Genomic DNA, 26,477 nt, shown 5'->3' on the forward strand with positions numbered 1-26,477 from the left:
TATATAAAATCCCGTATATATATATTCACATACCTAATGCAGCCGTCATCGCCTTCACCATCCTTCTCCGAAATGCTCAATGAAAACGACAAAGCCGCAACTGGACCACGTAGCCATCAGCATCATCCTTACATGAAAAAACACATCCATTATCGCCACACGTATGTCAAACGAAAAGCATCATCATATCAATGCCCTCCACAACAACAACAACAACCTATGCTTGGTGATTATTGTATGGGCAAGACCATCGGTCGTGGAGCATCTGGTAGGTATACATCTTCCATTTTCAATTTTTGAGCCGTGAAAGGTCAATAGGAGGATTTACATGCGAGAGAGAGAGAGAAAACGAGAACGAGAACGAGTAACGAAAACAAAAACGATATGAGAAAGATTACATGTCTCCCTATCATCACCATCAACAACCCTTATCATCATTATTATTGCTGCTTGTCGTTATATGACATGCCATTTTCATTCATCCAACAACAACAACAAAACGAGAATGACGACTACTACTTCAACAATCAACCATACACAAAGAATAACGACTTGTTGTCTCATTATCAGCTCTATAACATCGTTACACATAAAAGTGACATGTTGGATGTCGCTTTGACATGATGCATGGCATGCACGAGGATCCCACCTTATTGGGAGACACCCTTGTCCTTTGACTTGAACTCATCCCCTTCTTGATTCGAATACAACATCTATCCAACAAGTCGGTGCAATTCATTCACTTGTCCTTTTTCTCTCTCATTTCTCTTTCTCTCTCTCTCTCTCATACCTCCCCCTTAATGTGACTGATATGGCAATTCCCAACCGAAAATAACCATATCTGGCTGAACCTTCTGTTCTCCTTTTTTAAAGGCCGAGTCAAGATTGGGATCCATCGAGAAACAGGAGAACAGGTGGCCATCAAGATCATATCTCGAAGCCGATTGGCACAATCATCAAGTATGGCGTTGTGTGTACAAAGGGAGCTTGCCATCCTGCATTTGCTACATCATCCCCATGTCGTGCATTTACGACAAGTGCTTCAAGACTCTAGCCATGTCTATTTCGTCATGGATTATGTGGATGGCGGCGAATTGTATCATGTTTTAACCGAGCATGGCAGATTGACCGAAACAAAAGCTAAACATCTCTTTGGTCAATTGGCATCCGCCCTTATTTGGTGTCACTCGCATCACATTTGGTATGAAAAAGCGGGGGAAGTGGTGTGGTCGGAGAAGGTTGAGAAATTCATGTTGCATGATAATAGCCATCGTGATCTCAAGCCGGAGAACCTCTTATTGGATAAGGCACAGGAAAACCTTAAAGTCGTTGATTTTGGTATGGCTACCATCCAATCACCAGATTGGCTTCTCAAGACTAGTTGTGGGTACGTTGATGTTGTTATTGACCATATTCTTTTACTTCGTGAGCTCATACAGGTATTTTGATTGTTATTGTTGTTGTTGTTTAGATCGCCCCATTATGCGAGTCCTGAAATTGTCAGAGTAAGTATCATTGGATCTTCAATTATTACCATGACAACGATAACGATGATGACTCATCTTGTTGCCATACTTAGGGCAAACCATATAATGGATATGCAACGGATGTGTGGTCGGCTGGTGTCATATTGTATGCTATGCTGACGGGAAGACTCCCCTTTGATGGCTCAAGTGCAGGAAGCTTGCTTTCAAAAATCAAGTCAGGGCGATACTTGCCATTGCCCTCACATGTATCACGAGATGCCAAAGACCTTATCAAACGCATGCTAATGGTGAATCCTTCCAAACGCATTACTGTAAGTGTTGATATCATTGTATGCAACAAAATGCCAGAGTGTCGAGTAATGACGTGACCCCGCCTTTCTCTTTTCTTTTGCCCGAGAAAAGATTCAAGAAGTTCTCCTGCATCCATGGCTCACTCGAAATAGTAACAACACAAGCACCAGTAAAAAACAACGACATCCATCACCAATGACATCACCTTTGCTCCATAATCATGCCTTACAAGGTCCCATCATACATCAGCCCATGGATATTGATAATCGGTCTTGGGAAATGCTCAAGGTGCTTTGGAAAAGTTACAACCAAAAGGAGCTGTTGGCTGCATTGACAAGTGATAGGTACAGTACAAATCGATGACATGCCCTCTTCTCGTTTACATGTTTGGATTACTTATGATGTGTATATTTATAGTCCCAATGTCCCCAAATTGACTTGCCATTTATTACAACAGCGAGCTTGTCATGAAGATACATGTATGTGACATAAATGAGTAATGACCATGTAGCGAGAAACGGCTAATTTACGAGTACATGTAGATGAAAATACCCCGCCCTGGTCACCCCTTTATCGACCGTATTCATGCAGTAGTAGCTGCAGCACCATTACTCATGATTCTGGGATTTCATGTTGTGGTGGTGTTGGCATAGGAAGTGCGACACCCATAGTAGGAGCAATAGCGTTGCCAGATACTGGAAGCACCATGACATGTTTGGAACAATCGGACCCTACAACAACAGCACCATCACCACCATGCAAATCGCCATCCATATGTTCATCCACGGGGTCATCCTCTTTGGAGTACGCAACACCTACCAGCACGAATCCAACTTTATCACGATGGCTTGATAGTGAATCATCGTTATCAGCTGCGGATCCCTTGGTTGCTCAATTTGCCCATGTTCATTCAATTCTTGAACCAACATCAATGACGTCGTCTTCAGCTGCCATACGCCATCTTCATCGTCTCCAGACACGTTCCTCGTTATTGAACACGACGACAACGAGGCTTGTTACTGATCCATGGCGAGCCGTCAGCTCATGGTTTGGTGTGGCACGTGATTGGTGTGTCGAACGATTGGCCGATAGGGAACAAACCATGCATGCACATGCTAACAAGGTCTATGTCTTGGAGAGACATGCTAAATGTGAGCGTGAAGCGGCAGGAAAACTACAACAAATCTTGCAAGAGGTAAGTAGCAGTAATAACATGCACATTGATCCTTAGCAATTGACCCGAGCCATCCTATGCTTTAGCATTTCCATGGTACCTTGCAAAAGCGCGTATACAAGAACGACAAGGTGATTTGGGATGGCTCAATGAAAATTGATGGGCACCATAATACCTTGCACTTCATGTGTCATATAAGCGCTGCATCCGCACGTAAAGGCAAGGTCAAAGTGGGCTTTGTCCTAGTGAAAGGTAACCAAGAAGCATTCATAGTAAGACACGTCCCACTCACTTTCCCTCATGATGTTAGGCGATCAAGCAACCATGGATGATGGCATGGATCGAATATTGAAGTTGTGGAACAAATATGAACAAGATGCCAGAGCTGTAGCCATGGCAAACGGTTGGTTGCTAGACAACAACAATGACACTACCATGGCAACCACCTCAACCCAAGCTACAACAACAACACATACATAATCATTCTGCATGGAAAAAAGATGGGCATCTATGTACAATTTCCTTCATTGGCGCATAATCAAATCTTGTAAATTTTTACATATCCTCAGTTAAGCTGGCAAAATACTAAATAAAAAAGACATCCCTTGTCAGTTGGCATAGTACCACCACCATTTCATAGATAACTTACAATCACAATATTCTGGTCATCACCATGCACGCCAAGTTTTTCAGCAAGGAACCTGCGTCCTCTTCGTTCAATCAATGGAATGCCATCTGCATTATTGCTCTCAGCACTGCTGGTACTACTACTTGATTCGGTGTCGCTGGTACTTTCACCATCCGATAGGTCACGGCTGTTGTAAACAGCATCTTGATCAAGTGGCATTTCTGATAAGGAGGCTCGTATCTCATCACCTTGTCGTTCCTCGATCCTACGAAGATAGCTCATGATGCGTCGTACACTCCAACGTCGTGCAAGGCTACCTCCGTCCGATGATGATGAATCATACTCGCCGCCTGTGGATCGGGAGGATCGTCGAGAGGCTTTTGATGGATGATGATGATGATGTGATGATGATAGGAGACCAGCTGTAGCCACTGCCAGGCTTTGACTATCGCGGGTATACATGTAATGGTATATAAAGGCTTTGAGAGCCATCTCCATAAGGATGGTCTGTAAATGAGCTCGCCATGCCTTGTCGCTCTATTGGGAAAAAGCATACATGTATGAGTAAGAGAAGGAAGAAGAAAGGGACATACATATCAACTCACCGAGAAAAAAATGATGCTTTCTACAATACGTGTGACCCATTGACCTTCAAGATAAAGTGGGCTCGTAATAAGATTGGGTTGCTTCGAATCAAGATCCAAGCAGCTGATATCAAGCTTGTAAATACTTGCATCGACACTGGCTGCGCCCACAAGCTTGAAAGATCCCAATTCGATATCCGTAAGCTGACCATCATACCAGGGGACAACGGCACGTTGTGTCTTGGCAGCTCCTGGTACAAACACTGACAGCGCCTGCACCGCCTTTTGCACCATACTATGAAGTCGTTTTAGCTAATGTGCATCAAGAATCACATACACCACTTACTCTTCTTTGCCCAAAATGACAACAGGACGACCGGTCAATAATGTGAATATTGCGTGTGGAAGGATATCTCTTAAATGTTTCAGCGTATCAATGTGCGTATGACCCTCTTGATGATGTTGCCATAGTGGTGATGAAAACAGCCTTGGTGCCGCTGCCGCTGAAAAGTCATCATCCAACTTGCATCCTTGGTCATTGTTGTCATCATCATATTCTGTTTCATCAATAGCTGGTAATTGCTCTTGCGTCTTTTTCTCAACAACGGCTGTAGTAGTAGCAGGGTTGTTGGTGATGGTGTTGTGACTAATGCTGCCACCACTGCTGCTATTGCTACTGCTGTGGATCGCTTGCTTGGGCTGAGGATTACGCATATTCATAATAAAAGCACCACCCACTGACAAAGTGCCCGTATATGGCTGTAAATAGGCTGCCTCATCTTCAACCAAATCCAACATTTCACTGCTGCAACCAAGATCTTGGGTCATTTCCATCATTGATCTGATAGCTTCGGCATACATGTCGTGGGTGATGGTGCTTGCAAAGGTTGGTTTTGATAGCTGTTCTTCTTCTGCAATCTTGGGTTCAATGGCTGACACGAGGGGGATTACTTCAGGCATCAAGTTGGATGATCGTCTATGTTGATTGCTGCTACTCAATGATGGATCGTTTGATGCTGATGATGATGATGGCTCTTTCTGTTGTTGTTGTTGATGTTGTTGTTGCTGTGGTGGATGATGCGGCTCCTGGCATAGTTGTGCAAGTGATCGAAGCTTTCTTTCGAAATGGGCCACAGGATGAAGGGTCTCGATGTACTTGGGCTATTGTATACATGACATGTAAGAATACTGAATCCTCGTTTTCTATTTCTGTTGCATGTACCTTATAGTCATTTCCTGGTTCCATTAAGCAATTGGATGGATTCTCATGACCTTGAGTGAATATTGCTAATGGCTGTACGCTAGCCACGGGTGGCGGTGGTGATGTGTCCTGTTTTTGTTGCTGATATTCCTTGTCATCCTTTGCTGTCATCATCATTAGATCTGAGATGGAGTTGGGTGTCATTGGACCAGGTGTGCTTTGATATCCTTCTGAGCTTTTCCTGGAATAGTGATAGTCGCTCGTGCTGTTTGGTGATTCAGCCCGTAATGGTTCGTTCAATAGCTGAATGACATAAGATTCCACGGTATCAATCATTAAACGAGTGACGGTGATGGCTTGTTGCATGGCATCCGATGAAATATCCGGATTCGGCTTGCTTTTGAGAACGGATTGTGTATGCTCCAAATCCACCAAGCGGCATTTTAGATCAAAGGCGAAGTTTGAAAAGTTTCCTTTTTTCATAAGCCGTGCGACCTGATCATGTGAATCCCAATGATGACGGATGAATTGCTCAGCAAACAGCAACAATAATAACAATCACCCCAATAATCCCAAAAAGTTACCTCGTCAAATCGCTCGGTGTAATCTTCAAAACGAGTCAGCATCTTGTCAGGATCGCAAGTGATGTAGGACAAAGCAACCGGATGTACATAGCCACGAGCATTGATATCGAACAAGGTCAGATGGTGTGTCTAAATGAATAATACATGATCTGATTAGATCCCCCTTTCCTCCTCCATTGTAATGGAATTGATATCACACTTACGAATGCATAACAATGATTCTTTGAATCCGTCGTATAAACTTGAGTATCATCCGGTATAGAAAACGTCCTTGCTACTTCATCTTCCTTTGCAATGCCATCATGATGATCATCATCCCCATCATCCAGTTGTCTATTGTACATTGTCAATGATGATATGTTTATGACGAAATGATCGACACACTTACTCGGCTGTTTGATCGACACTGACCACTCGTAATGCAAACGCGTTGAAATCGAATTCATCCAAGTCAAGTTGTTGTAGTTGCTTGTCAAGCAAGTGTTGCTCTTCTTTGAGATCGATATAGGTCGAAGCAGCGACAACAGCCAACGCCAAAGGCCCCTCCAATTCAGAGAACTCGCTAATGAGAATGAAGTCCTTTGGAGTACGTCGACGGTGACTACTGCTGGTGGAAGTAATGCCAAGGACCTGATCGGCTTTACTGTTGTTGGTTTGAGTGATTGGAGGTAGGTTAGCTTCTGTTGGTGAAATGGAGAGTGTGCGTGTGTGTGTGTGGGGAAGTTGTCAACTTGCCCTCGATCGTAGAGAGTTGAGTATGCCATTGAAGGCCAAGAATGCGAGTACAGGTATGAGCGAGCGAGCGAGTGAGCGAGTGAGTGAGTGTGTATATATGTATGTGTGGAAAAAAGAGTGACTTTTTACAAAAAAGAAAGGATAGAAAGAGATGAAGGTGCTGCAAGGAGGTAATGCTCGCTTTTGTGCTTGGGTGCCACAAGACATTGACGCTGAAAATGGTTTAAGACAACAGCCCACCAGGCCCGTGCATGATCCCCCACACACATACAATTATACACATGTCTTCTTTTTCAATATGATCATCATTTGACTATGACAACATTATACATTTCAATAAATGATATCCAAAGGGAACACAAGAAAGAAAGAGAATACATGTCGATGTGTGGAGTTTACTAGTCCGTTTTGCCTGCAAGATCGGATACCAAATGTAAAGGACCTAATCCTTATCCTCGTGGGTCAAGTTTTATGTACCGAGATGAGTTGTGTGAATGAAAAGCAGTGGGTAACAACGCCCTTGTTAAGGGTAGAATCTCCAAAGACAAGATATGTATACGTTACTTGCATAATGGTGATAAAACACATGCTTACTTTTTGGATACAAACGTGGGTGATGGGATGGAGGGGATGAATGTCATGAAGCCAAGCTACGTAGCATATACCCACTACTACGAGGCAAGTTGCAACTTGCCAAATTATTCGAGGAAGACGAAGCAAAAATGGGAATGCACGTTATGCAGCGATATGAAACACGCAGCCCAACACCACCTTATTTCGTCGCCAAGGATACCATAAACATGTTCACACCACGACACGTCTGGTTGTTTGTCATCAAATCTTCAAACACACGGTTGGATGAAGAGTAGCGATGTACGTTGACGCTCGTGTATTTATAAAAGGCAACCTCTTTAAGTAAGGTCATGTATTTTGAAAGGCGTAGTTCACAGCCAAAACGATCATCCATTGCATAGACCTTTCAATCTCGATGGCAGTAGCCTCATTGATCCAAGGTCGGTAGGATATCATATTAGCCACAATCATCAATGCAACTTGGGGTTAGGTTACACAGCTGAAAATCCCGCAGAACCAGAGAAGAGGACCCGCATATTACAAGATGTTACCATCCATTCACTCCTATGGGCAAGCTTACAAGCATGCAGACATGGCACAAAAACCAAAGTTTGAAATGAAGGATAAAGAGCTCATTAGGACACATGACATTGAATGCATCACTTGTACCCACGGAGACTTGGATACAACGTTATCAAAAGCAGCAACATGATAGCATTGGCCGCATCAATGAGACCTGTACGTGTTGACAATAGCTTAATAGGAGTTTTTAATTCGGGCAATCAAGCTGCAGATGGGGATCAAGTTTACTATGCTTTACATAAAAAGGGGCATTATGCAAGATCTGTAAAGTGTCAAAGCTATACGAAGTAGACTTCAATTCATGGTGGTATAATATATCACAAAACCCATCATCAGATATCCTTTATTATCTCCTTTTTCAATCCTGCTTGGAAGTGATGTCTGAAACGGCATCGCCGACCTTTTGGCGCAAGCGATCGGCACCCTTGTCAATATCATTTTGAGCTTCGAGCAAACGAGGACGCAAGAAACGAGTGTAGATGATTTCAGCACCCTAGTGAGAGATACCAACAAATCAGTTACGTGCCTTTTTTTCTCCTTTCCAAGACATACCCTGAATCGAGGAAGAGTCAACCACAATACAAATGCCGTTTTGGTGAGGGAGTAGAATGGGATCCAGAAGAGGAGGTAATCAGCAAAGAACTCGATAATGTTCACGAAGCCAATGACAGTCCAGTAAGTGAGCCATTGCTTGTCATCGTCAGTTTGTGGAGACTCAATAGCCTTGAAGGACGCGTATGCTAGTAAAAAAAGGGGGAGGGGTTGAGCGAGGTGAGGAGGGGTAAATGGAAAAGCTCAGCCCATCATCACACAAGAGACATACACGAACAACAACAACAACAACATCCACATCCACCCATTGCTCCTTGTATCCTCTCTTACTTACCAGGATAAACCCAAGAGATGAAATGTGTCAAAAGTTGACCAGCCAAGTTGAAGACGAGCATGATGAAGAAAAGAACGCCAAGACCCAAAGCAGCATGCGACTTGCGAACACCGGTGAGACGCTCAAAGTCATTGCAGTATTGGAACTGACCAAGCTGTTCATCAATTTGGTCAAGGCCCTTCTTGAGTCGGATTTGGGCACCTTCAGCAGTGAAAAGAGAGGGTTCTTCGGCTGTCATGGTAGAATAGTTGTACTAGAAAGAAAAGAGAAAAGAGGAGTAATAAATGTGGAGTAATCAAGCTTTATAGCTGTACGTGTTATGTGATACTATATTTAACTCACGCATGTTGCTGCGCGTTTATCGTGTATAGGTGTGTGGGTGTGTGTTGCCTGATGAACAACAGCCAGCTTTTGAAGAAATTGGTTGTTGCCCATTTCGGAGCACTATAATACATAAGCGCCGCACAACGGCAAAAAGGCAGAATATCCGATATCAAATGCAATGTCTTGTGAGTCTTGGCAAAAAGACATCTTTCTTGTATACAATCGCTGTTGTTACTGCTCCTGGTTACCTTGCCGCATTTGCAAAACATACAACACAACACCACATGTTATGCACTCATGGGGAAAATTGAGTGAGGATGGCATGCAGGCACTAAACCTTTTTCTATGATAAAGAAATACTTTATATCAAAATTGGGTTCTTCTTGTAATCCACAACAGCAATCTTTGTCTACTTTACGCTTGTTATCATGGATGGATGAAGGGTAACTACATGTTTGCTTTGACCCTGAATCGGGTTACACACACTTGGTCGGACACGGTACAAGGTTGCATTCCGATGCCCGTCTCTTTCAACTTTATTGTGATGATGGATACCAATGACGGACACACCTTTTATGAAACGAATTGCCAATACAGACGTATCACTAGGGTATTGGTTTGATGCAATAAGAAAAATAACTTTGAGATGGTATACATGTTTTTCTCAGAGTCACTGAAAATCGTCACCTATATGCATGTTGAGAGGATGGTTGACACGTGAATGGTAATGATACCACCATCGCCAATGTTCACATTGTGCTGTTCACTGATTGGCTGTCAAAGACAATCAAGCCTAACATGGTTGTTATGCCGACAAACTAGGTACATGTCACGATCCTCAAGGTACCTTAGTCGTTTAAGGACATCTCTCTTCTCTAGCTCCACGTATAAATGGGGTTATTTTTCTCTATGGATGAGATGTAAGTGTGCCATTAAAAGCTTCTTTCGGGGCCATCCATGATAGCTGCAAGGCAAGGCCAAGCCAACAATGATAGAAGGTAATTTAACAAGATGATGATGATGAAATAATTTGAATGTATTGTGTGCTTCTGTAGATCTACGTACATACAGTCTAGATGGAAGGGTGCGTGTTAAAAGGGATGTTATGGGACCATGGATCAAGATCATAACCAGCAACATCATGCTAAGACTTTTTGCTTGCATGCTTCTTGTAGGCATTGAGAGGCGCCATAGAAGCTCTATAAAAGGAAAACAATGAATACTCTTTTGAAAGACTGCCTTCCATACCACGAAGCTGCATAATAAAAGACTCACATAGAAGCCGTTTTGGAGGATCGCCATACATATCCAAATGAGCCGGTAAATAGCTTAATCCGATAGCAACCATGCTTCGCTGTCCCCTTTCTCAAGCTCGATCCTTGCAATTGGGCTTGCTCAGGAAGATCAAAGTATCCATCAAACTGCATCGCGGCGTGATATCAGGCAAATGTATCAGAGTTTTCATAAGCCAAATGCTGCAGGTACTCCCGAGGGACCAAAGGGGGAAGCAACTGCAATCCACGTATTACGGCTTGTTCTTGTCGACTCCCAAAATCACCATGCCAATGCACGTATCCAATGGGCAGCTTGTTTGTTGAATTCCATGTTGGCATCGATCGCCTTCTTGTCTCTGAGTGGCATCGCAAGACACGTTGAATGGAGTGCTGATCGTTATTGCAAGTTCGACCGTGCCATTTGATCTTCCCTTGAGTGGCATAGCTGGTGTAATCCAAAGCAAAAACGAGTTCCTTGGCAACAATCGATCAATTAGCGACGTTCGTTGTTCCACCATTTGTGGTCAGACAGAAAATCCAGTGCAGCATCAACTTGCTTTTCTTCAAACCCTCCAAAACTTGTACAATCTTGCAAAGAGTCTCGTTTTCTTGGCAGTAAGTGGATTTATCAGTTGTCGATGATGCATCACCTTTGATCAAGTACATTCTAAGACGCTTGACCACTTTATCAGTCATTTCAATCGATCAATCAATCAATCACGGCCTTCTCCTTTTCTTGCATGGACAACAACTCTCACGCCCACGCACATATAAACAAGGATGTTGCCGCCAGCATTGTTATCACGCATCTCTTTTGTATATGTATCCCATCATTGCCTTGTGGTAAGTGTCAAGGAGCCTATGTGTGATTCCATACATTGATCACTGTACTGTACGTAGTGCTTCATTGTTGCTTGTTTTCATTCTTTTCTTTGTGGTGATTGATCCTATTCCTATTCCTGGATGAATCTTTAAGGTATGTTTGATTGTTGTACTATTATCTTTATTTTTGGGATACTGATGTATAGTTAAAGGACCACGTCAAATTGCTTTATCACAAGAAGCACGGCTTTCATGGGGCCAACCCTTGCTCATGGTGTATGGAGGATCCGACTATTGCTAGAAAACAAAAAAAATCACCTGTACACCGGTGTAGTTGAGATGGCGACTCACCTATACACAAGTCAAGTCTCAAAGAGTTGGGGCTCCAGAGTTGAGGGTGTACATGCCAATTCGGCGTAATGGAAACGACAAAATCCACCGTCTCATACCAATGGTCGATGGAGCTTGGAGATGTCCGGTCAATAGAGGAAGTTGTTTTGCAAGGTGCACGATTATGCATACGTCGACATCAAGCTGTTTTGCCTGTTGATATCCATTTCTTTCTACTCTCCTTTGATTCGCTGATACGGTTAAACGAAAGGCAGGTACGTATTCGATTTCATATGATGCCACATTTTCCTCTTCGACTTACTGGTGCTTTAGACTTTGACTATTGGCTTGGAAATGGAATCGATGAAGGATACAAGCAGTCGTTTGGCACAAAAGCTCCATGATTTACGACGAGGTTATCAGAAGAAGTCAAGAAAGAAACAAGGCAAGAAGAGTCAGAAGGTAATGTATAAAAAGTACGGCCGTGTCCTTTATAACAAGGCTGATATTGTATTTATATACACTACTTAGAGGTCATCGACTTCAATTCAGCACCATGTACAGGGAAACAAGGGAATTGGAGTCACTGGAACTGGTCCACCACTATACGACATTCCTGGGGAAGAAGGTGTTCGACGACGTGGATTCCGAGAGTGCTTGACATCATCACCTGGAAGTAGCATCCCTTTGTAAATATCCGTATTACGTCGACGAGCTCTACCGATTTCACACCACACATCACCGGGTGCAAATGTGCAAATCCAGGAACATCCAAGATCGTACATGAGCACACTTAAATGGATCCCCGACTTTCAACGGCATGTGCATGTCTGGAAGTGCTGAAAATTGCGAGGTGGAGAAAATACCGGGATGCGGTTGGCAGACATATAGACATGATCGGTCGCAAGGTGTCGAAGATGTTGAGGACGAACATGCAGTATCGGAGGATCGCTGTATGATGCATCATCAAGCTGGCAATGGTGCTTCATAGACGGAGACAAGATGTTTCCATTGAATGGAGCCGGTCATTGTTCTACATGTTTAGCATTTCAGGAATCATGAGGTATATGGCGATGGATAAATAGCCCTTAGTTTTGTTGTTCTCGACCATAAATACAACGCACTTTTAAAGCAATCCAATGCAGTACATACTTGCAGCCGTGCTTGGCATGATGATGGAAATAGTAGCGGGTGAGCTGAGTGTGTGTTTGACATGTGCATATGATCCATGAACCGATATTTTGCATCTTCCTTTATTCCAAGATGTGTAAGGGTGTTTATATACGTATCATAGAGGAATAGAGGGAAAGATGGATATTTGGAACAAGGATGATGACCTTGTTGAATGAGCGGCTAATGCATTTACATCTCGGGTGGATTCGCATTGATGCAAGACAACAAGCTGCATGACTCAAGTCCGACATTGCTGTCAAAAATAAATTCCTTGTGGGGTGGTCCAGAGCTTTCATTCTCACATCTTTCGGATATCGCTATGAATAAGTAACGGATTTAACTTTTTTCCCAGCCACAATCCTTTGTGAAAATCATCATACCAGCAAGCATTGATGAGGATCAACGACGATGAAAAGGTCGAAAAGTGGATTCTCCTCTTTTTGTCTCTCGTATATTAACCCCCTTTTTCCTGCTTCTGGAATAAACTCTTGAACAAAATAACGCGTTCCTGGGATGAAGGAAGGGGGGAGTTGTATATGTGAACGGCTTCCATGGTTGCAAAAGGTATCGAGTAGAGCTTCAAAAAAGATAACCCCTAATCGCGGTTGGTGGTGGTGGTGGATCCATTCCTTACCTAGTCGTCAAAGCATATCCACAGATGAGAACAAGGGGTAGCAATGGAAAAGGAAGAGGAAGGGGGGTTTGGTTGAAAGATATGGTAACTGGATATGCTATGTGTGAATGCCGTGTGATTGCGGGCCTTGAAGAACCATAAAAGAAGTGGTTGAATGATTGAGGCGTTTCTCATAGGACGCTTCTCTTTCCCTTTTCTCACTACTTTGCTCGCTCGTTTACCCTTTATTTCTTTGTCTGTGTTCTCTTTTTGTCATACACTCATACACTTTTTGCTCTTACTTTGACTTTTTATTCATTGTTCTCTGACTACTTTTGTTCAACTTGTCTTCTTTCTATCTCGTGCTCTATACCCAAATACGACGACCGACCGTGCACTAGTTTGACTTTCGACATGCTCATTCTAAAGTTCAACACACTTTCAGCCGACGATTTGTTTGCCATTGAACGCGTGAGTGCATTTGCTCATTGAGAATGCAACAAAAGGACGACGTCGTTCCTGATACAGATATCTATATAGTGCTTGCTTCGATGGCTTGATGATAAAGCACGGCCTAACATCGACCCCGATTTCAATGTTCTCGACTATGGTCGCACAGAGCTATACGGTCATTTGCTCGGCGTGTTTGCAAAGCTTGGTGTGCTGAGCGCATTGGATATTACACCTTCCACTTTACTCGACTTTTTAATCGACGTTGATACCACCTACCTTAATGCTCCTTATCATTCATTCTACCATGCTGTGGATATCGTCACTGTGCTTTATTACATCCTCACCGAGTTGGAGGCCGATCAGTATCTCTCGAATTTGGATATTGCCGCTCTTTTGATTGCTGCCCTTTGTCACGATGCAGGTCATGTAAGTAGACGAATGGATCACAAGGAGTGTGTGTGTGTGTGTGTGCGTGTGTATGGCTGGTGTAGGCAGAAAAAGAAAATAGGAGTTGGGGAGGAAAGGCTCGTTTATTTGCCAGAAAGGAGTCGAATGCGATGATTATTATTGCCACACCACTGACATGGCAAAAGACGACAATACCTATTATATGAACATCTCCTATCGATCTTTTATTGACTTGAAACCCTCCCCCTTTCCTTTATATAGCCTGGCTACAACAACTTGTACCAAGTGAATGTCAAGACTGATTTGGCTGCAAGATACAATAATACCTCTGTTCTGGAAGCCTATTCTGCCACAATTACACGCGACTTATTATACAAGCATAAGCTTCTAAAGGATCTAGCAAGTACAAATGGCAAAAGCGTGAGCCATCATTACACGTGGACTGAAGGACGATTCCTGGATGCTATTGAAAGCTTGATTTTGGCAACAGACATGGTGTATCACTTTGAATTACAAGAACAAGCGGGCGTACTCGAGGAATTGCTCTCGCAAGATGATGACGACGATGATGATAGTGATTGGTGCAGTACCAGTGATTCGGATAGCTTTGCCATTCCTACACCTAGTTCATCCACCTATGATGAGGAAGATTTATGTTATTCATTGAATCGAGATCAACGACAAAGTCTATGTCGCATCCTATTGCATGCAGCTGATATCAGCAACACTGTACGACCTTGGACGATCTCTAAGCAATGGTCCGATTTGATTGTGCAAGAATTCTTTCGACAAGGCGATGCTGAAAAGGAAGCAGGATTGGATGTATCACCTGGTATGGATCGTGATCAATCCACACAACCCGACATCAGCTTGAAATTTGGGGACTTTTTGGTGAAGCCTTACTTTGAAGCCCTTGCTGGATTTTTACCCTCAGCGAGTATCTTTTTGGATACATTGAATGAGAATCGAAGTGAATGGGTGCGACTCAAGACATGTCCTGAAGCAGCTATTCCACCTGAAAACGCCGCCAACAATGAGCGTCAATTCCCTTCAAGCTTATTACCACCTCAACCTGTACTCAATCCAAGTGGTCGTCGTATCAGCGTAGCTGCAGGCACAGTGGTTATTCCCGATCGTCAAATCTTTGTGGCACGTAAACGACAAAGAAGTACCATGTCTATCAATACACGTAGCAGTAGTGGAGGACCCAATAATCTATTACAACGGCGCCCTGCTGGATTACGTTCTGCAAGCCATACCGGTGTACCACGTATTATCGTACCTGATCGACGTCCAAGCGATCTATTACAGCAACAACAAGCATGGTTGTCGCCCACCTTACTGAAAACAACTGTCCTTGAATCACCCGTATCCATGTGTCATCCTCAAGACCGATCCCCTTTGTCTCGCGTATCTAAAAGGTTGGCTTGATCCACCATCATCACACTCACTACCACCCCTTGTATCTTGTTGTAATATCTGTAGATGCCTGATTCCCTTGCAGATACCACTTTGATTCACCTCCCCTTCTTCACTGTACTATAAATGTTGTCCTCCCCACCACCTCCCGTTTTATTTTATTCTTCACCACCAACGACTCATCCTTTGCAAATATATAAAATCCCTTTGATGTTGACCATGAATTCAATGTATTATAAATGGGGAACAAGAAGGAGATCGACATTATGATTCGGAGGCTACATATAAAAGACAATGAATCGAAAAGGGGAGTTACCGGGAAAGTGTATAGAATGGAGTAGCTGTGTGCCCCTTAATCAATAATGAGCACTATACAGTAGCTCACATTGCATTATTGTGTATACGTATACCAAGGCTCCTCTTCCTCCTCTTCCTCCTGTTATCCTTTGTTTGTATGTACTGCTACATCATATGGCATAATCCTCAATGTACTTTTGAAAATAAGATATGTATTTTTGATGCTAAATGAATTTTGATGCGAGTGATGGATTATGGATGGGATGGATGATGGGATGACTATAGATGGCATTTGAGCAAAAGCGGAGAGGAAGAGAATGATGACAAGAGCAAGGTATACATGGTGTGCTATGTGCGTGTGTGCGTGTGTGCGTCGAATACAACAAGAGATCGTTGGGGTCCTTATGGGTTGTGTTGTGTAAAGATGACATCAGGAAGTGGTTTGGCGATGTCTGGTTGTTGTTGAAGAATCACTGCGACTTGATTATTGGTATCATTGGGTGTTGATCCAGGAACATGGTACACGTTGTAAGGAGACATGGCCTTGTCGATATTCTTTTGAGTGAGATACGCAAGCATTCTGACAGCCGTTTCGAATTCATCCATGCATTGGATCCGGCGACTTGATACGGAAATCTTCAAGATCTGCTCTGTCGTATGTGGAAGACATCGACGATATAAACGTAATGACGCCTTGCTCACACGATGAATCCTTGCCAATTGATCATTCTCCACAAGCCAATCTGCAAACAACTTTGGTATCAAGAAATCCACACCTATTTCCTATAGGAATAGATGTAAGAACAACAACCCCTTTGTTCGATATACATAGACCCTCTCTTATTACCTGCCCATAGTTCAGCTCAAACTGCCGTTGTCCATACATACGAATCAGCGCATCACGAAGTGCCGGGGCGATGCGTTTGGGGTGACCGAATATCTGCAATAGACGACCATACTGATCTCGCACCATGTGCAGCACAAGTCTCACGTTGAACATGTCTTCAATCTGCCGATGCACTTGACCCTTGACGCCAATTAAAGCACCAGGTTTATCAGGCGGTATCACAGCACGTAATGTCACAGGCGTATGTGCAGGATCGTCGTTGATGATCGACTCGAATTTGCGACCGAATTGCATATCCACTGACGAGGCTGGGTGTTTGAATGAGAGAGTAGCAGCAGGGACGAAGACGAAAGGTGTGTGTGGGCTCACTCACTCTGCACTCCAAAATTTCTGGATCATGTGAGCACGGCTCCCATCACTCAACCTCCCCTCACAAGGAAAGGGCTTACCCACCCAGGAAATTCACTTGAAGAACCGACTGGAAAGTAAAAATAGCTGAAAAGTTTTCAGTAACACGTTCTTTGCTCTTGCGCAGTTTTCTAGTATACAACCATAGGGATTGTTGCGTATACGTGCATTATTGTGTCTATTTAATCTCAATGTTTACACGTACTCACGTGCCATACTTACAGCAACGTTGTTTATTCTTCTCGATTGTGTTATGCTGTCTATCCCTGTGAAGATGCCACAATGTACGAGGCTTGCCAGCCGTGTCTAGAATGCTGCTCATAGATGTAATCTTATACCATATTTCAGTAGACCATGATCGATCGCGAAGTTGCTATTGTCAAATAACGTCATTGTACGATACGTAGCCAAAAATGGTACAGGGCATGATAGCACCTTTTGGCACTTGAAAAACTGGCAGCAGTAAGAATCTCGTTTCCATAAGTGAGCCTGCTTTAGGATTGAAGGATCATGATCCATTACATAGCAATCATTCTCCCTTTAGTGTGTATCCTGCTACATAAATGATAAACCACCCTGTAAGATGCTAATGCAAATACGCAGAGAGCGGTGCGACATGCCCTTAATGTATTGGATGATCACAAGCGTCATGTTGTTGATGCATATCTTAAGAGAGAGGCGCGCCCCAACCACCCCATTTTGTCCAGTGAAACATTGTTTACGCCAAGACGAGAAATCAGATATTCACACCCTTTTACCTTCATCACAATGACATAGTTTTCATGCATAGCTCAGGAGAAAAAGAGTACCCGTATATCCAATGATTGACTCGGTGCTCCGTGTATAACATTAAAAATCATAAGCCAAAGCCGTTGATCATTACGAGCAATGCATAGGTGATGTACAAGCAAGAGTGAGATGCCCTTGCAATCCATCATCACAAGCGACATGTTGCTGATGCATATCATAAGAAAGGGGCTCACCATGCACCCCATTTTCTCGAGTGAAACATTGTTTACGCACAAGGCGAGAAATCAGATGTTCACACCCTTTTACCTTCATCAACACGATAAGGGGAATGACTCCGTCATGCATTAAAAAGATACCAACCGGTTATGCTCTTCCACAGTGTCTTTCTTTCTTTGCTTTCATCTTCTTTATTCACACACACGCAAGCCTTTCCAATGGCACGAAAAGCTTTTTGATTTCCCCCGCAAGGTACGTGTACGTTGGTGTATATGGGCACTGTAGCATCAATCATTGACAATACTGCATAGGAAAAAGATGTCGTCTGGTCCCTACGTTTTGACACAGTTGTTGGCGCGTATGGCTTATCAAGTTTCTCCTCTTGGAATTGAAGGCTACACACCATGCTCATGAAGTGGGTTTATCACACACTACGCATCAATGAAGAGAAGTACATTTTATTTCATGGGAGCATGTTACAAAGGATCTCATTTCTTCTATATCTAGTTTTCTTTTGCCCATGTTGAGCTGACCATCTCCATGTGGGCTGACAACACGGGGTTCTTAGATGCACTATGATTGTTGGGAAGAGCTTGGTCAGGAGCTTGTAGATCCACTTTTACAGCTGCGGAGAGCCTTGTGGATTCCTTTCTTTGGTACCTTCAAGGTAAGTTATGAAGCATTATGGTCAATGCTATTTTGGTTTTGACAACATTTATTTTTAGGGCCATTTACCATATGAATTGCCGTTATGCCTCTGTCTTAGGTGTGGTGGTAATGGCCGGCACGGTGCGAGTCCGCTGAAGCTCATTTTGTCTGAGGAGATTGGGACAGCGATCGAGGATCCATTCAATTTCTGGCTGAGGGCTAAATCAGCGGGGACCATCAGCTTTCGGGTTTGACAGTGTCCTCGCGATTAAATACGTGGTAAGTGCTTTTTATTGGACTGCTGAGATTACAAAAAAGCTAACAGTGAATTTCCTGGGTGCGTAACTACAAGTCCTCACAAGAGTCAAATCACCTAATAAAGCTATTTCAAGTGTAACATGTTGTGATGAGAACAATGAATACGATGAACTCGTTGGTATGGCAACACCCTTTTAAGTTTATACGGGATTGTTCCCGCCATCCCACTATTGTACCTCCCCCCCCACACAACGCACACGCACATGATCATCCGATGATGAGCACCCATCTTTTCCTAATATGCTATTTGTCAAATTGTTGTTGTTGTTGTTGATAATGATGCTTAATGTCACCTAAAATGGCGGGAAACCCGCATTGCTCACATTAACGGAAAATAATACTAAAGGGTGGTTTGGGAATTTGCAATGGTAAATGATGAGAGAAAATAGCCGAATGATAATAAGAACCCTTTTTCTCTTTTATTCCTTATGCCTCCCAAAGGGAAATCTCAACGCAAAAATAAAAAGGGCAAGGGAGGTCGCGGTGGAGCATCCTCTTTAGCCGACCGTCATCATGCACCAAAGAAGATGCAAGAGCCGTGTGAGAAAGGCGACACAACAGCATCCGAGCCCAGTGGTGTAACCTCCCACCAAGACGATCATGAAGCACGTGTAGAGAGACAACACCTTGAAATGCCTTCCGGAGCCGTTTCTGCAGCTGTTGCTTCCGCTATAGCTGCAGGCTATGTTACACCATCCATGCAAAAGGATTCTTCGCCTACAGCACCAACAATAACAAGTGACAGCCAACAACAACCCAAACCATCTTCTTTATCAACATCAACGACGACGACTCATACGATACCACCAGGAGCTGTGAATGCAGCTGTAAAAGCCGCTATAGCAGCTCCTGCGGTTTGCCCTATTTTGGATCAGTATTCAACTCCAAGTAAAGTACACGTTGCTACTAGTGTTGGTGATGTTGCCACCACCACCACCACCAACACGGATGATCAAAAGATAAAAAGTGCACCACAGCCAAAAATAAGCACCACTCATGATAAACTACCACCCATTCCACCCAAATCAGTGGATGCAGCAGTGGATGCAGCTATAGCTGCACCTGTGGCAACTCAAGTGGTGGAGACCTTATCATCTGCTCCTCCTTCTGAGAGTCACGAAAGCACACCACCACCACCTCTTCCAAAGGAACCACAGCAGCCACCATCATCGAGCACGGAAGTTCCCAAGGATCAACGTCACGATGTATCATCACCATCACCTGCCACTCCCACAACATTGAAAGAAGAAGAAACCGATATGACAGAACAAAGTATTTCGGAAGCCATGCAAAGTTCCATGGTTCAACCGCCCCCACGTTCAGTGCAAGCACCCATCCCATCAAGTCAAATACCATCCATGTCGCCATCACCACCTCCATTACCACCACCACCAAGCGAATACTATCGTCAACGTCGTCAAGAAACAGGTCGTGTTCAACAGCCGCAACAACGACAACAACAGCCATCTTTATGCCGGATTTTGTGATACCCCCTTTTTTTCGTTTCATTCATCCCTTCACCTGATATAAAGATACATTGTTACGTAGACCGAGTAAAAAAAGTGGCTCCAATAAACAAGGGACTAACTATGCGCGCGCCTTGCTTTATATCTCTTTTCACATGCAATCTGTTTTTTTTGCATATCTTGAATGAAAGCTTACAACAATAGAATACAATCTCTGATAGAAGAAAGCATTATCAATAAGATGATGGAGCATAAAATTGATTCGTGCGTGGTGAATGATGAGCAAATGCACATGACATGGGATAGCAAAACTGGTGCGTGCGCGTAGGAATTCTCATAACAATCATCTTTGTCTTTTTTTCTTCTTAAATGGCTTTCCCGAAACGGCTGACATGTTGTTAGATGGGGGGATGGGCAAAACGTGCTCTTTTGTTTATGTGGGACAAAGATACCCGATCAAAAACCCTTCGTATTAGAGTATCTCTTCCATAGTGTATATGCATTCATTGGGAGCGACAAGTAAGGCTTTGTGTTAGGCTGTACTACCACCCATGGTAATGATTGTAAGAGCTGGGAACAAATAAAGGACCACTTGCATGATACGTAATCTCCAAAAGGTGGGGAAGAGGATTTTGGCTGGTTCAACCGTTGTACCACGAGTGCAGCATGATGCACAGACTTGACGCACATGTGATATGAAGCAATGTAAAGATAAAAAGGAAGAGGATCTCGATTGCCATTACGCTTTATTCTTCTTTTCTTCATACCCATATCCACCTATCCACCCACAATGGTTAGTAGTAGCGCACGTTCATGCATTCCACACATGGCTGATGATCCTCTTTTACATAACAAAGACTGCACAACAACTTCAGTGCTGCTGCGTTCATCAGCAACCAGGTGTGGTCATTTACATTAATCCCAGCCCATTTATCATTATTCAACCTGCAACTGGGATACACGTACACACCATCGAGGTATGAGCAATACTCTATCTTATATGCGTTGCTATGATACTTATGAATCAATCCCATTAGGCACCACCCCCACCACCGCCTCCACCTCCTCCACCCAAGCCTGCCAAGCCTACCTTTTGGAACCCTCGCACCAAATGATCGAAGCAATGCTATCAGCTGCCCTCAATGTTTAATCTACTCAATGCCATTGTGTGATGTATGTACATACAAAAGTTAGCCTCCTTGTACATATCTAGGGATTGTTCAATTATGCATGCCATCATAAAATACATTTATTATGGGGTTTTCTTATAATCTAAGAATGCTTATTGATGGGATTGGGATATGGGAATATGGATACATGATGCTGTGGATGAAAATGGTAATGGATGATGCAAAGGGAAAGGGGATGATGTCTATGCAGTAGTAGTGTATAACCACGTTCATGCTCGATGATTGAGCTGATCCTCATTTTCTGGTTGTTCTACTTCATCTTCTGCTGGAATGAATTTGGCGAGATCATAGTCTTGTGGATTCAATCGAGAGCTCGTATAGAATGTGAGTGCCCCAACGAGGGTGAGGCATACCCACGAAATGTGGACTCGAATAGGGTATGGGATCCAAGTTGCTCCAAGCGATCTATAAAAAAGAGTACAAATAAGCTAAAGTCAAACCTTAAAAAAAGGCGGGCTCTTTCAACTTACGCAGACCAGATGATACCACATGACGCAGGGCCAAAAGCGCGCATACCACTTGCACAACCTATATATGAAAAGTCAATAATCCATGCATACGTCATCCACCCCACTTTTTACTTACATTGGGCAAATCCGTTGATGGCTCCTAGTGCATCCAATCTTGGTGCGCAATTGTTCGTGAGAATGGTGCAGCTCGTGAATGCCGTCGAATGGAATAAGGTTTTGAAGGTAACGGCAATGATAAGGCCAACCCATACCCAGGTCTTTGTACCCGTGTGACCATGAATATCAGGTATATCATACAAGTAACGAATAAAACCTTGGAAGAAGTAGAGGACAACACATCCACAGAGCACAAATCGGAAGAGGCGTAGTAGACCAAAGCGCTTTGTCATTGCAGGTAACACAAACAATTGCACCACCAGCGTGACAACGCCGCAGTAAGCGAGAGCAATGCCTATCTCATCCGATCGGTAACCAAGGCCACCATTCGAGCGCTCGCTTGCTGTCCAAATGGGGAAGAGTTCTATTATAATGGGTAAGTTCCATTTTCCCCGCACGCACATCATTATGTAATCCCTTACCATCATAATAGATAGCCTGGAATGCGAATAAAGCATACGAGAAGCAAATGCCCAATACAGCAGGTGTCAACGATTCACGTAAAGAAGGCTTCTTTTTGTCATCATGATCATGCTTCCTGGTATCATCCGTGATCGTAGGAGTAGGTGAAGGAGAACGATCAAAGGTGTTGTATTCATCCGAATGATGTGAATCGCTTCGAAGCAATGGTGCAGTTTCAGAATTCTTGCTTTTGGACGTTGTTGATGAAGAAGCAGTACCACCCAATGTCTCTTCAAGGTAAAAGATGCCAAAGATCAAGCCGACAGCACAAATGCATCCCGAAATAAAACATGGAAGGAAATAGGGAAACTCCGTAAGGAAATCAGTTAATGGGCCCCCTCGTCCAAATAAAGATGGATAGTTTTTCACTGGATGTGAGAGTAGACCTTGTTGATGATGCATCATGATATCAGTAACATGTACCTCTACATCATCATCATGGATAATAAAACCTTACCTCCAAGGACTGGGCCTACAATACTGCCGAGACCATACATGAGCGGAAGCATGGAAAAGGCGCGTGCACGTTGATCGGGTGCATTTTCAAGCGTAATCTCGGATACCATGCTCTTCAAGACACCAATGTTGCCATTCTTGTAATATAGAAGAACCTTGTGTTAATTCTGCTTTCTACACACACGAGAGAAAATGACTCATCATTTCTCCCACGATGATTTTCAACTTACCAAGACGCCACAAAGACTACGTGAAATAATGGCCCATGCGAATGATCGGGATAAACCAAAGAGAATGATGCTCGTCAATGTGCCGGTAAGTCCTAGCAGGATCACAGGTCGTCGACCAATTCGATCTGAAAGCATTCCCCATAAAATGCCTAATTGGAGTTTGTTAGCCTTTGTATTCATACACAGATCTTGTTGACAATCGTCTTTACCTGTCATGAGCTGAGCGACTGCAAATGCCGAAGTGATCATGCCAACGTAATAGCCCACATGCGTCTCATCAGCGATATTGAAATCACGGATCATCTACGTAGGGTTACACATGTATGGATGAGCATCATGCAACTCCAATTGCGTATTCATGCACTTACAAAGATAACAAAGGGGAAAATGACAGTGAAGCATATTGGTTCCTGAAGAACAATTGAGATCAGTCGATCCATGGAGAACAATGGAGCGTCATTGCTAATGCCCACACACTTACTGCGAATCGACATGCACAAATGATAGCCAATTGGCGAACGGGGAGAGGTTTATATCCCATGATGGGGTTCTTTTCTGTAAATAAAGAGAAAGAAAGGCGGGGAGCTGAATACAAAAAGGTCTTCTAATTATATGTGTTAAAGGGCATTTTCAGCACACCTTCTCGGGAAAACAATTACATTTGGGGGGTGTGGTACACCATTGTTTATGATGACAGTCCCCCCAACTATCTCTCTCGCTCTCTATATACTGACAGGGCCGATCCCACTTATGCAAATGGCCCTCGCATAATTTTGTCATCCGCTACTATGATCATCATCATGGCCCCAATTTAATGATGGCCCCATGCAACCACCAACCATGTACGTTACTACATGCCCCAATTGCATCAGCAGCAATCAGCAGCATGATGATGAGGAGGAGGAAGATCGGGGAGATCGAAAAAAAGATAAGCTAAAAAGATCTATCATCAGCGATTGTATGTGTCACCTACAGCAACAACAACACTTTACTTGTCTCGGAACAATGCAAACAGATCAACAAGCAGAATTTGGTATTCTTCATCTTGTCAACTTTTTTCCTCATTTTTATTTATTACACGTATGAAACGAAATCGCCTTCGCTTTGCAGCAACAACAACAGCAGCCCTCCTTTTCATTTTGAATGTACCAGCACAAGAAAATGATGTCGTACAATTACCGAGCACGGCATCTGGCATCAGCATTCCACCATACTCCCACGGCATAGCGCTTGAGATGGGTCATTGGAACAATGTCTTTAGCACTTGGAACGACAAACAAAGTGTCACTTTTTTACAACTCTTGCGTAATTTGCATGATCGACGTGGTGCATTGATGATCCGGCTTGGCGGTAATAGTCAAGATGCTGTGCAGCTGGATGAATCGATTAACACACCGGTTGCCAAAACGGGTGAACAAGCTGTACGTACCAACAGTGGTGCCACCACTTACAATATCAAGGTGAATAGCCAAATGTTTCGTGCCATGCGACAATTAAGCGAAGTGGTGGGTGGACTCAAATGGATGTTTGGTCTCAATTTCGAGCATGCCAATGATATGCAAAGTGCACAGCAGCTGGGTCGATTGGCTGTCAACATCCTTGGTGGCAGCACAAGCAACAATAGCTATGATAATGTGCTCTACGCATTGCAAATTGGCAACGAACCAGATCTCTACGCAAAACATGGTATGCGATCTCCCGATTGGGGTGTAGCCGACTACACGGGCGAATGGCTTGATTGGGCACATCAGCTGTCAAACGAATTTGGAACATCACAATACCGACCCGATTTGTTCTCAGGTGGGGTTGTGTGTTGTACATGGCAATTACAAGATTTGCTCGATAGTGGCTACTTTGATAGTGCCAAGCACATGCTGAATTCCATTACGGTGCAACGCTACAGCTCGAATGCATGCTTTGGTGTGGCCAAAGGTACGGTGAACGATTACTTGAGCCATGATTGGATCACGTCCTTGGCACGTGATGCGTATGAGAAACCCATCCAGCGAATAGTGGAGGAAGGCAAGCAAGTCATCATGGGTGAAACCAATACAGCCGCATGTGGTGGTATCCAGGGCATCTCCGATACCTATGTTTCGACATTGTGGTGGGTGGATTGGCAGCTATTCTTGTACTCCATTGGATTCTCCTCCATTCAATTACAACTCGGTGGCAACAATGCCCATTATAATCCCATGTCCAAAGTAGGCGGTTCATGGGTCGCCAATCCTGTGTACTATGGCTCTCTCGTTACAGCTGAAGCCCTTGGCCCAAGTGATTCGGGAGCACGTGTTGTCCATGTCACCTCCATTGAAGATCAAAAAGTCGTCTATGCCATTTTCCACCATGATAGCCTTGCCTATACCGTATTGATCAACCTCGATGCTGATAATGATGCTTCCATCCCCTTGCAACATCCTTGGAAATCCAAAACGCTCTATGCAAAACGCTTAGTTGCCAATAGCATCAATGAGCGACATGATATTCATTGGGCTGGGCAAACGCTAAAAGGCGCAGTCGATGGCATGTTCAAGGGCGATATCCATATCGATTCGATTGAGTGCTCTGATGAAGAAAATTGCGCCATCCATGTGCCAAAAGCATCCGTTGCCCTGGTCGGACCCCACTTCCCCAATATCACCGAAACTTCTGTTGTCGATAATCCATATGACATTGGGGAGCTGCTCAATGGCACCGCTTCATCGAATTCTACTACATACAATAGCAACAATCCATCTTCATCAAGTGGCAAAAACAACAACCCACTCCATGTTCCACAAAGTCATGCCACAAGCAGCCATCATCAAATGGCCTATTTTGTTACAGCATGGATGGCCATTTTGCTTGCTGTAGTACATCATATCGTTTTGTAAATACTGTTGTAATTTATTTAGTGATCATAATAGTGATAGAATTGTATATGTAATATATGACGTATTTCGTAATCAAGAGGGTCTCGTGTGCAAACATCATCATACGTAGTCAGCGGTCTCGACCTGTCATTGTCACCTATGTAAATTCA

The 26,477-nt window shown here is 43.6% G+C and overlaps 11 protein-coding genes across 11 annotated transcripts; 7 read left to right on the forward strand and 4 right to left on the reverse strand.

Annotated features, from left to right (window-relative positions):
- Positions 1-36: 36 nt before the first annotated feature.
- On the forward strand, positions 37-3,432 carry O0I10_002446 (uncharacterized protein; the record flags this gene model as incomplete). Its single annotated transcript, XM_058482528.1, has 10 exons — positions 37-268; positions 874-1,201; positions 1,268-1,387; positions 1,472-1,505; positions 1,580-1,798; positions 1,890-2,122; positions 2,196-2,257; positions 2,321-2,973; positions 3,039-3,204; positions 3,263-3,432. The coding sequence occupies 10 exons, from the start codon at positions 37-39 to the stop codon at positions 3,430-3,432; spliced, it is 2,217 nt and encodes a 738-aa protein (XP_058346552.1).
- Positions 3,433-3,507: 75 nt separating this feature from the next.
- O0I10_002447 (uncharacterized protein) lies at positions 3,508-6,713 on the reverse strand (the record flags this gene model as incomplete). The annotated part of the gene is made up of 9 exons (XM_058482529.1): positions 3,508-3,537; positions 3,602-4,117; positions 4,186-4,459; positions 4,511-5,325; positions 5,387-5,860; positions 5,950-6,078; positions 6,153-6,282; positions 6,338-6,592; positions 6,685-6,713. 9 exons carry the CDS (start codon positions 6,711-6,713, stop codon positions 3,508-3,510), a joined length of 2,652 nt encoding a protein of 883 aa, XP_058346553.1.
- A 1,484-nt stretch (positions 6,714-8,197) lies between these two features.
- On the reverse strand, positions 8,198-9,160 carry O0I10_002448 (uncharacterized protein; the record flags this gene model as incomplete). Its single annotated transcript, XM_058482530.1, has 4 exons — positions 8,198-8,332; positions 8,392-8,579; positions 8,726-8,978; positions 9,068-9,160. 4 exons carry the CDS (start codon positions 9,158-9,160, stop codon positions 8,198-8,200), a joined length of 669 nt encoding a protein of 222 aa, XP_058346554.1.
- Positions 9,161-11,603: 2,443 nt separating this feature from the next.
- O0I10_002449 (uncharacterized protein) lies at positions 11,604-12,168 on the forward strand (the record flags this gene model as incomplete). Its single annotated transcript, XM_058482531.1, has 3 exons — positions 11,604-11,750; positions 11,809-11,937; positions 12,007-12,168. 3 exons carry the CDS (start codon positions 11,604-11,606, stop codon positions 12,166-12,168), a joined length of 438 nt encoding a protein of 145 aa, XP_058346555.1.
- Positions 12,169-13,675: 1,507 nt separating this feature from the next.
- O0I10_002450 (uncharacterized protein) lies at positions 13,676-15,553 on the forward strand (the record flags this gene model as incomplete). Its single annotated transcript, XM_058482532.1, has 3 exons — positions 13,676-13,732; positions 13,802-14,140; positions 14,384-15,553. The coding sequence occupies 3 exons, from the start codon at positions 13,676-13,678 to the stop codon at positions 15,551-15,553; spliced, it is 1,566 nt and encodes a 521-aa protein (XP_058346556.1).
- Positions 15,554-16,240: 687 nt separating this feature from the next.
- Positions 16,241-16,979, reverse strand: O0I10_002451 (uncharacterized protein; the record flags this gene model as incomplete). The annotated part of the gene is made up of 2 exons (XM_058482533.1): positions 16,241-16,621; positions 16,686-16,979. The coding sequence occupies 2 exons, from the start codon at positions 16,977-16,979 to the stop codon at positions 16,241-16,243; spliced, it is 675 nt and encodes a 224-aa protein (XP_058346557.1).
- Positions 16,980-18,627: 1,648 nt separating this feature from the next.
- On the forward strand, positions 18,628-18,961 carry O0I10_002452 (uncharacterized protein; the record flags this gene model as incomplete). The annotated part of the gene is made up of 2 exons (XM_058482534.1): positions 18,628-18,726; positions 18,785-18,961. The coding sequence occupies 2 exons, from the start codon at positions 18,628-18,630 to the stop codon at positions 18,959-18,961; spliced, it is 276 nt and encodes a 91-aa protein (XP_058346558.1).
- Positions 18,962-19,453: 492 nt separating this feature from the next.
- On the forward strand, positions 19,454-20,512 carry O0I10_002453 (uncharacterized protein; the record flags this gene model as incomplete). The annotated part of the gene is made up of 1 exon (XM_058482535.1): positions 19,454-20,512. One exon carries the CDS (start codon positions 19,454-19,456, stop codon positions 20,510-20,512), a length of 1,059 nt encoding a protein of 352 aa, XP_058346559.1.
- Positions 20,513-21,281: 769 nt separating this feature from the next.
- On the forward strand, positions 21,282-21,606 carry O0I10_002454 (uncharacterized protein; the record flags this gene model as incomplete). The annotated part of the gene is made up of 3 exons (XM_058482536.1): positions 21,282-21,284; positions 21,349-21,468; positions 21,529-21,606. The coding sequence occupies 3 exons, from the start codon at positions 21,282-21,284 to the stop codon at positions 21,604-21,606; spliced, it is 201 nt and encodes a 66-aa protein (XP_058346560.1).
- Positions 21,607-21,890: 284 nt separating this feature from the next.
- Positions 21,891-23,996, reverse strand: O0I10_002455 (uncharacterized protein; the record flags this gene model as incomplete). The annotated part of the gene is made up of 9 exons (XM_058482537.1): positions 21,891-22,086; positions 22,152-22,209; positions 22,267-22,671; positions 22,730-23,155; positions 23,227-23,362; positions 23,456-23,604; positions 23,665-23,758; positions 23,824-23,865; positions 23,937-23,996. The coding sequence occupies 9 exons, from the start codon at positions 23,994-23,996 to the stop codon at positions 21,891-21,893; spliced, it is 1,566 nt and encodes a 521-aa protein (XP_058346561.1).
- A 541-nt stretch (positions 23,997-24,537) lies between these two features.
- Positions 24,538-26,328, forward strand: O0I10_002456 (uncharacterized protein; the record flags this gene model as incomplete). The annotated part of the gene is made up of 1 exon (XM_058482538.1): positions 24,538-26,328. The coding sequence occupies one exon, from the start codon at positions 24,538-24,540 to the stop codon at positions 26,326-26,328; it is 1,791 nt and encodes a 596-aa protein (XP_058346562.1).
- Positions 26,329-26,477: the final 149 nt, after the last annotated feature.

This window comes from Lichtheimia ornata (assembly GCF_029851405.1).
Source record: "Lichtheimia ornata isolate CBS 291.66 chromosome Unknown scaffold00007, whole genome shotgun sequence".
Classification (NCBI taxonomy): domain Eukaryota; kingdom Fungi; phylum Mucoromycota; class Mucoromycetes; order Mucorales; family Lichtheimiaceae; genus Lichtheimia; species Lichtheimia ornata.